Genomic DNA, 9,959 nt, shown 5'->3' with positions numbered 1-9,959 from the left:
TTCCTCCTGCAGTCGGCATCATAGTGTGTGTTGTGTGAGATGGAGGAGGACTTTGTGGATTGGTGTCAGACATATGGGTTAATGTTGGACTTGTGGGTTTGGGCAGCACTGGGTTGGGATGTTTTCTTGATGTGCGCTTACCTTTTATACAAAACGCTCCCTTATGCACGAGTTCCTGTGGGTTTGTTTCTCTCAAGTACCTAGACTAACACATGCAGTATATTGCGTTGATTGATGTTTTCATGTTGAAGCGTCTGTGCATGCTTGGGAGAAATCCTCCCTGTTCATGGTGAATAATCCTCGTAATGTGCTGCCGGATCTAGTTTTCGAACACGGCATCAAGGAGTTTGGCACCTGTATTCAGAAGGGACATTGATCTGCAGGGTGTTTTTGGTACTGTCTTTGTCTGGTTTTGCTGCCAGGGTAATCTGGCCTTGTAGAATGACTTAGGAAGTATCCTCTCCTCTTTTATTTTTTGGAAGTATTTGAGAAACACTGGTGTTGATTCTTCTTTAAATGTTTGGTCCAATTCCTCCGTAAAGCCATCTCGTCCTGGACTTTGTCGATTTTGTGGGTCTTTTCAAAGAACCAACCTTTGGCTTCATTGATTCTTTTTTCCAATCTCTATTTCCTTTATTTCCACTATAATCTCTGTTCTTTCCTTCCTCTGGTGGTGCTGAACTTCATTTGTTCTTATCTAACTCCTCACGGCATAAAGTTGAGTTATTGATTTGAGATCTTTCGTGTGTTTTTTTAATAATTTTATTGGGGGCTCTTACAGCTCTTCTAACATCCCATACATCAATTGTATCCAGCGTATTTGTACATATGTTGCCATCATCGTTTCCAAAACATTTTTCTACACTGTTGTCTTTTTATTTATTTTTAGTTGGTTGTTGTCTTTTTAAATGTAAGCATTTCCTCCCAACACTGCCCTCCAGCGTGGCCCTCTGCATCCTGTACGCTTTGGTACGCCGCGTTTTCATTTTCCGCGTTCTGTAAGTATTTTCTTTATGATTTCTTCGTTGACCTAATGATTGTTTAATAGCGTGCTGTGTAATTCCATAGTTTCATTTTTTCCTTATACTTTTAGGGTCCAATTTTATTTTGCTGTGGTCGGAGGAGAGATTCCGTGTGATTTCAATCTTCTTAAATTTGTTGTTGGTAGATTCTATCAAGGTGGTTCCCGTTCATTTACAACCTCCTTACGAGAGACCCGAACATGTCTCCGTCCTACACCCACCTCGGTCATTCTTCTGTGTGCGCCCATCTCACAGCCAGTGTCAATCGGTCTCCTGAAGGGCCTTCCTGATAACATGTGAGTAGCAATCTCTCAATCCTTGTTTGTTTTGTTTTGTTTTTATTTATTTATCTATCTATTTATTTTTGAATCATTTTATTGGGGGCTTGTACAATTCTTATCACAATCCATCCATCCATCCATGGTGTCAAGCACATTTATACATTTGTTGCCATCATCATTCTCAAAACATTTGCTCTCTACTTAAGCCCCCGGCATCAGCTCCTCATTTTCTCCCCTCCCTCATAAACCCTTGATAATTTGTAAATTATTATTTTGTCATATCTTGCCCTGTCCGACGTCTCCTTTCACCCACTTTTCTGTTGTCCTTCCCCAGGGAGGAGGTCACATGTAGATCCTTGTAATCGGTTCCCCCTTTCCAACCCACCCTCCTTCCACCCTCCTGTTATCATCACTCGAACCACTGGTCCTAAAGGGATCATCCACCCTGGATTCCCTGCGTTGTCCAGTTCCTATCTGTACCAGTGTACATCCTCTGGTCTAGCCAGATTTGTAAGATAGAATTGGGATCGGAACTAGAGGAAAGTTGTATGTTTCATCGTTGCTGCATTGCACACTGACTGGCTCATCTCCTCCCAGAGACCCTTCTGTAAGGGGATGTCCAGTGGCCTACAAATGGGCTTTGGGTCTCCACTCCGCACTCCCCCCCTCATTCACAATGATATGATTTTTTGTTCTGATGATGCCTGATACCTGATCCCTTCGACACCTCGTGATCGCACAGGCCAGTGTGCTTCTTCCATGTGGGCTTTGTTGCTCAATCCTTGTTTCTAAACGGCATTCTGGTTGTGCTTCTTCCAAGAAAGATGTTACTTACTCTGGCACCCCACAGTATATTTAATATTCCTTGCCAACACTATAACTCTAAGACATCGATTCTCTGCTCAATCTCCCATATCCATCGTCGATTTTCACATGTATATGAGGAGACTGGAAATACGATGACGTGTATTAGGTGCACCTCATTCTTGAACGTGGTATCTCTGATTTTTAACATTAAAAAAAAATCTTTAGGCCTTTGCTGTCATCCACTGCCTTCTATAGACTGGGTGCTCAGAATTTAAGCGTTAATACCGTTCCCACCCATCTCAGATTTCATTATTTACACTCCTTGGATCACACAGGCTGGTGTGCTGCTTCCGTGTGGCCTTCACTGCCACCTCACTTGGCTGGCTGCTTGTTTTAAGACAAGCCTTTCCAACCCAAGGAGCCCTACTGGCGTAGTGGTTATGCGTTGGGCTTCTAACTACAAGGTCACCAGTTAAAAACCACCAGCCGCTCTGCAGGAGAAAGATGAGGCTCTCTGCTCCCATGGAGAGTTAGTCTTGGAAACCCTGTCCTAAAAGGTTGGCATAGACTCAATGGCAGTGAGTTTGGTTTGGAGTTTGATTAAGACTCTATGCTTTCTGACCACTGGGCACCACCGGTTTTCTTTCACCATGCTTCTGTTATCTTTATAATTTTCTGTGATTCCACTTTTCAAACATTTTCCTTTTATTACAGTGAGACGTCTCCAAGGCCTGGATCTCCATTGGCGTGGAGAGAGGAGAGGAGGGTCACTGGCACGCCGTGCTCGCCCACGAGAGGGCAGTACAGTACAGGGAGAAGGGTGACCGAGCTGTTGGGTCCTCAGCCCAGCCTGGTGCGTTACCAGGACACGGGTGTCTCTGAACCACCGACCTCCTTCTCTCCAGTTCCAGCTCCCCACCTCCAATCTCACAGACTGGACATCGAGAGGAGCTCCCTCCAAACACGGATCAGTCCCACAATGGGCGAGCTACAGCTCTTAGCGAGGGCTACCTTGTGGGACAAAAGGAAGAAACCAGTGGTTGGAAGGAACCGGCTTGCCCACAGATGCCCACCAGGGGCAGTGTCTGGAGGCATCTTGGCTGTCGCACTTGGCGGGAGTGGGGGTCTTCTTCAGGCCAGGGATACTGCTGACACCCTGCAGTACACAGGGCGGTTCCCACGGAAGAACCGCCCCGACCCCCAGTCAGCAGTGACCCTCAGCTCCTTCGAGGCAGATGCGTCCTGTTCCTCTCGGGTCTTCCTTGGGGCCCGGGACACAGGAGCCTGGCAGCCACTGACTGTGAGACTGAGCTGAAAGGTGACAAGGCCACTGGTACCTGGCTGGGCAGGTGCAGACCAGCACAGACCTTCAGGAAGCAGGTCTGTCCTCAGGGCCCAACTGCAGTAGCATCCTGGCCTCCGGCAAGGTCCACGTGATCTGCAAGAAGAAAACTCGCTGAGCGTCCGCCTATGGCTTCTTTTGAGTAACCTGCCTGGGAGCAAGCTGACCGTCTAAGCTTCCCAGCACGGAGTGTTCTCTTCCGGGCCTCCTACCTCAGGAAGGGGTCTCAGGAAACTCCAATGATTGAACAAGGAAATTCCCTGCCTCTGGCCCGAGAACACAGCCTCAACCTGCACCCTAAGTCTTGGCCAGAGCTTGGAGAACCCCCTGATGGAGGGGTATGAGCTGCAGCCACCCAAGCGTCATGGCAGGACAGGCATTTGGAACGTTTCTTCCCCTCTTTGACGGAGGGTTGGTAGAGAGGGGTGTCACTGAAGCTGCCACCCAAGGGGGCATTATGCTTCCAGAAAAATCTCCAGGAAAAGTCCTGCAGGCAGCGGTCGTGGCTGTGGGGTCTGGCTCGAAAGGAAAGGGTGCAGAGATTCAATCAGCGAGTGTGGGAGTCGGAGAGAAAGTTCTTCTCCCCAAATATGGAGGCATCAAAGCAGCTCTAGATGACAAGGCTGGTTTCTGACTTAGGGATGGCAACGCTCCTGGGGCGTCTGCAGAGGAGACCACACACACCACTCTGGAAATGGCATCCAGTGACCCTGCCCATTCCCCTGGAATTCCGAAATCCTTCATCATGGAAATCAGCTCCACGTCTCTCTTTTCTAATAAATGATTGACGTCCAGTGTTTCTGCCACTTCCTTTCATTGAATCCAACCTTTTCCAAATAAACACACACACACACACACACACACACACACACACACACACACACACACGGCATTTAGGAGCCCCGTTTCTGAAAGGGGCACCAACATGTGATGGGCATGACTCCTGAGCAGCAATGCCTTGCCAAGTCCGGGTGTGACAGTGTGACGCACCGGCCATACCAGCAGGACAGACAGGATGTGGGACTGGGCGGGGTGGCTGTGTCACACGAGGGGCTGAGAGTCACACGAGGGGCAAGAGAGGGCCGGTCCCACCCCAGCAAGTCAATGAGAATCATTGGCAGGGCTGTGAGCTTGGGACCAAGCCCTGGGGAGCCCCCTTTGGTGAATGAAGCCCAGGACAAGGAAGGACAGAGAGAGAAAGGAGGGGCGACCAGGAGTCAGAGAGGCCAGAGGAAGGTGCACCCTCAAGTCCTCACCACCTCTGGGGGCCCTATTTACATGACCCGGGCAAATGAATGAGCAACAGCTGCTGGAAGGTCCTTCACAGAGGGACTCCACCCTCAGGGTGTGCTTATGTGAGTTCCCCCAGGGCCTCAGTGTCCCCTAAACCTGCATCGTGCTAGGAGCTCGGACGATGCTTGGATATCAGCACCATCATCCCCCCTCTCATCCTTCCTCTCCCTCCCTGCTTCCCAATGGATGCGGACTGAAGGTGTACAGATTTACAGTTCTGAGCTCAGCACCTGTGAGGTAAATTGACTCTAGTCCTACGGTCAGCCTCACTTTCCCCATCTGTAAAATGGGAACGATGAGGATGGACCTGTCCCTCCCCCCCCCACCCACCCCGGCGTTTGGTACCTGCGGTTAGTTACACATTGAGAAAGAGGTCATAGGGGTGGAGCCTAGCCTGTCAATCAGGTCACGGCCTGATTGATGCCTCCCTATGGGCATGGCCTTCTCATGAGGATTCTGGGAGTTTCCTTCCTCCCTGGAGGTGGGCCATACTCACGCTCTCTGCCTTCCCTTTCCTGCTGTGGAGACACTCAGAGAGCTGGAGGAGCTACTTGGAAACCCACGCCAGCACTGAGATGCTTCCACTGCCACTGGATCCACAAGACTTTCTACCCACCGGCCTGTGACCTTCCCGCATTCAATATCATTGCACGTGCTGCGTGAGTCTAAAGAGGATTTATGGACTAGCATCGGACACATGAGCTAATGTTGGACTCATGGACGTGATCTGGACTGGGATGTTTCCTTAATACACAATTGCTCTTTGATATAGATCTCCTCCTTATGCCCATATGAATGTCTCTGGATTTGTTTCTCTAGAGACCAGTCCCTGGGGTAGGCCAGAACGCTTGGTAAATTGCAGGACTGGGTAGATCAATGCAGTGGCTGGGTGATGGGCTCAAGCACCAGAACAGCTGTGCGGGTGGTGCAGGGCCGGGTGGTGTTTCCTTCTGTCGTACATCAGGTTTTTATGAGCTAGGACCAACCCAAGTGCATCTAACAATGATGATTTTATGCAGAGGTTGATGGGAGGGCAAGCACGCTCCCCAAGGGCAGGTGGGTCACACTCCTGGCTAGATGGGGTGTTTGCATCCCCTCCATCCTCCCCAGGCCTCTAGGAGGCAGCCCAGCCAGTCCTCACCCAGCTACCTGCCAGGGATGGTCTCCTGTGCTCTTACACCTGGGAAGCCAGCCCTCAGGTGACCTGGTTCCACAGGGACGATGCTGGAAAGGGCAGGGCACTGGTGACTGCTAGAAGACCCGCTGCTGTCCCTGGCCCTTGGGTCACCTCGACCACCAGAGGCTGCACAGCCACCGCAGGGGACCGAGGCAGGGCTGAAAGCAAGCCTTGGCCTGCAGAGCCCGACACACGCAGAGAGAAGCCAGGAGGTGGGCCCGCAGTCTGGCCACTGAGAGAACGGAGGGGCCAAATCTCTTAGTGCCAGCAACGCTTCACCCAAAGGTGGTGGGATCCACCATCCGGCACCAGGCCGCCCGCCCCTCCCTCCCTGGGGGTCTCAGGTGAGAGTCTTCCCTTTCTGAGCATGGTTCCACCTCGGGTGAGCAGCTTTCCCTGGGGTTGGACTCACCTACCTTGGGGTGAGGGTGAGCTGTCCACGCCCCCTCTCCGCTCTCTTCGGCCATGGTGTGCCAGCAAGACCGGAGCCCCTGCCCGGGCCTGCCTCCCCAACCCCCCCTCCGGGGAAGCCCCACACGGACCACTGTGCACACCCTCAGGCTTTGTAGTTGTTTTATTATTAATAGTATCTTCTCCTTTAAGCATCCCTTTAAGGGTGAAATGAAATCCAACCATTTACAGAGAAAATGATTTCAGAATGTACATTTTGATTTTTTTCCTTACAAAAAAAATATTACTATTATTGATGTCCTTAAATTACACCTCTCCGGGGCCCTGCCTCTGGGTGCACAAGGCCTGCCTCTCTCCTTGACCATGGCCGTTGCCCCCGGGGCTCTCCCCTGCCCGTCGTCTCTGGCAACCGCAGCCAGGTCCTTGGGGAGGAAACCTGGACTTGGCTATAGGTGCCCCACCGGATACCTTCACCGCACGATTCCCCTTCACGCTGGGGGTGCAGCGGGACAGCGCCCCGACTCTCCTGTCATCCCAGTCCCCAGGGTAGACATGATTGTGTGTGAAACCCCAGCACCCAAGCCCTACCCCTGACAGCTGTCCTCCACTTCAACCCTTCTTGGGCTCCTGACCTCCAGGCTAGGGACTCCTTGCGAGAGGGGGTAACAGGGCGATGGCGGGGCGCATGGGTGGACCAGGCTGGGCTGACACAGTCACGGGGGCACTCTGACGTCTGAAGCCACCTCAGGTTCAAGGATGGAAAGAAAATGGGGCTGCTGGGAGGGGCTCCAGAGTGCCCCCAGGCTGCCCCTCCCTCCTCCTCCAAGGCAGTGGGCGGGTCAGCTCCTGCAGAGGGCAGTGAGTTCTTTCTGGGCACACTCTGTCTCTGCTGCTCTCACTAAAGGGCTTGCCTGGCACAGCTGGGCACTTTCCCAGGAAGCCCACAGTCTGCAGGTGACTGAGGGCTGGGCTGGGAGGCAGTGCTCCTTCCACTGAAAGACTGACTGACCGACGGACAGACAACCGGCCCCCCCACCCCCTTCTTTCGACTTGCTTCCAGCCTCAGCCACCTTGTGGGGAGGGTTGCAGGAGGGACCACAGACTTGGGGCCCTGGGGAAGGGGACGCCTGGGCCCCAGGCCCACATTCACACACAAGCACCTATTTACAGGGACACGTCGATACAGACATGTACAAATACATACCCACATGCACCCATGCCCATAAATATACACGCACACACCAACACGGACCGGTCCACAGGCAGATGGCACCTACTGGCCTCACTAGGCACCTGTCTGAGGAGCCCCAGGGAGTGGGGCCATCACCCAACCCGGGCAACTCCCAGCTCTCGGGACCGGAGCAGTCACTTCCGGCCTCTCTCCGCCTCCCAACTTCGTGCCAAACATGCCACTTGGCCCCCAAATCCGTCCCATCCTCTCCTCCGGCCTTGAATATGAGAACTGCCCAATTGAGGCTGGGGACAGGGCAGCCCAGCTTAAGACTACATTTCCTGGCTTCCCTGGCAGATGGCCATGTGACCAAGCCTTGGCCAATGAGATGTAATCACAGTAACTTTGTCAGTTCTGCTCTAGAGGAATGAGGGGAGACTCCCTGGCCTTCCTCTGTGTCCTTCTGGCAGGGAGGCCCCTGTGATGACCAGAGGAGCTGCAGCCGCCTCCTCTGGCGTGCTGAATAGGAAGATGTGCGTGGACGAAACGGGCCAGGCTGCCCTATCCGCTGTGGACCCTCTTCCCTTCTGGACACCGCCTGGGTCCCGTGAAGCCACTGCATTGTGGGGTCCCTTCATTTCAGCAGCTGAAACTCTAGCCCAACAACTATGCTCCCTTTTAGGACGCACCCAGAGGGATGGGATGACATGCAACTGGCCCCAAGGTCCCTTCTTGGGCCCTGGGCAGCCTCGTTGTCCCTTGCTGACCCTGAAGCGGCCCCAAGGAAGGGACTCTCGGGTGATCCCATCTGAGATGGGAGAGGGTGAGTGATCAGAGGCCTGGGGTCAGTCCCCACCTCTCCCAGCTTCCAGGCCCCGCCTCCTCTTCCTAGCCTGCAAGCCTGGAGTGACTAGCCCCCTGAAGCACTGTAGGAAAGTCAGGGTCAGGCCTGTGTCCGGCCCCAAGTCTGAGCCCACGGCGGAGGCCCCACCAGCTCCTCCTCCCAGCTGGATGCTGTTCACACCTCCTCTTCCTTTGAGACCCCCAAACCATCTGTGTCCAGAGCTCCAGACATCCCCTCCCCTGGGACACCCCCCTCCCCACCCATCTCCTCAGGACCCATCATGCACTCTGTGGGCACAGAGCTCCTGACCAGGAAGCAGGTTGGTTCCCCGCAAGGCCTGAGCCTTGATCTTGGACAGCTCCAAAAGTCAAGAGCCCCACCCCGCTTCACCCCCTCCTGGTCTCCGAAGGAGCTGCCCTAGCGGGGCAGGAGGTGGCCGGGCGATGGTTCCCCCGCAGCCGCCGCCCCGACGCCGCGGGCCCGGGTTGAGCCCGTGCACCCCTAGCCTTGCACGGCGCCCACCTGGCCCCCGGCCGGCGGCCTGCCCTGGGCATCCTGGCTCCGCCGGCCGCCGGCCGCCGTACTCTTGGGCCCCAGGTAGGGGTTCTCCAGCAGGTAGCGGAAGCGGTCGTAGTTCTTGAGCAGGTACTTGGGGGCGTACATGTGCTCGGCGGGGTCGGCGGGCGGGTACTCCTGCTGCGTGCCGTCGAACCAGCCGCCCGTGCGGATGAGGCCGCGGATGTAGTTGAGGTCCCGCTTGTCCTCGTAGTCGCCCCAGCGCGGGAAGTCGCCGTTCTGCGCGGACACGAGCTTGAAGTGGATGCCCTCGGGGGTGAAGCACCAGGAGCAGTGCCAGCCGGCGAAGTGCAGCGGGCTGCCCAGCGACCACTGCACCAGGATGTGGCCCGTGCGGTTCTCGTACTGGCGGAAGGCGGGCAGGGTGTAGTACTGGCGGCGGCGCAGGCGGATGCCGTCCAGCGCGTAGACGGCGCGCAGCATGTCCACCGTGCAGCCGGACACCACCTCCAGCGTGCCCGGCTGCTTCCAGAAGAAGCCGTAGAGCGACTTGCGCATGTGGAAGGCGAAGGGCTCCGTCCAGCCGTCGTAGAGCTTGAGGAAGAGGACGCCGTCGCGGGCCGGGATCTCGTCGGCGTCGTCGATGATGAAGACGTCGTCGGGCCGCAGGTTGCGCAGCCGCGACACGCCGTCCTGGGTCAGGAAGGTGCGCAGGTAGTCGTCGGCGATCCAGCCGTCCTGCCGGCCGCCCGGCGGGAAGTGGTCCAGGAAGACGTAGAGCACCTTGTGGCGGATGTACTCGAAGGTGCCGTTGGTCAGCATCTCGCGGAACTTGAGCGGCCGCGGCTCGCCGTAGGCCGTGAAGTTCGACTCGCACACCACGAACGCGTCCACCACGTCGCCCAGCTCGTGGAAGCGCACGTCCAGCAGGTCGAACTCGTGGTTGAGGTTGATGGCGTTGATGACGCGCCGCGGCACCTCGCGGGGCACCAGCCGCTCCTTGGTGGGCAGGTTCGAGTGCTGCACCACGGTGGGCACCCCGCAGCTGGGCCCGTGCCAGCCGGGCAGGCACAGGCACTCCACCCACTTGCGCCG

The 9,959-nt window shown here is 55.3% G+C and overlaps 1 protein-coding gene across 1 annotated transcript; it reads right to left on the bottom strand.

The window, feature by feature from the left end:
- Positions 1-6,478: 6,478 nt before the first annotated feature.
- On the bottom strand, positions 6,479-9,959 carry MGAT3 (beta-1,4-mannosyl-glycoprotein 4-beta-N-acetylglucosaminyltransferase; the record flags this gene model as incomplete). The annotated part of the gene is made up of 1 exon (XM_004700674.2): positions 6,479-9,959. A coding segment is annotated over one exon (1,110 nt), but the record flags the coding sequence as incomplete, so codon positions are not given.

Source organism: Echinops telfairi, unplaced genomic scaffold (genome assembly GCF_000313985.2).
Source record: "Echinops telfairi isolate 266 unplaced genomic scaffold, ASM31398v2 ScPeMD7_2;HRSCAF=8, whole genome shotgun sequence".
Taxonomy (NCBI): Eukaryota; Metazoa; Chordata; class Mammalia; order Afrosoricida; family Tenrecidae; genus Echinops; species Echinops telfairi.
The sequence above is the reverse complement of the archived record's forward strand: the minus strand, read 5'-3'. Positions and strand labels throughout refer to the sequence as shown.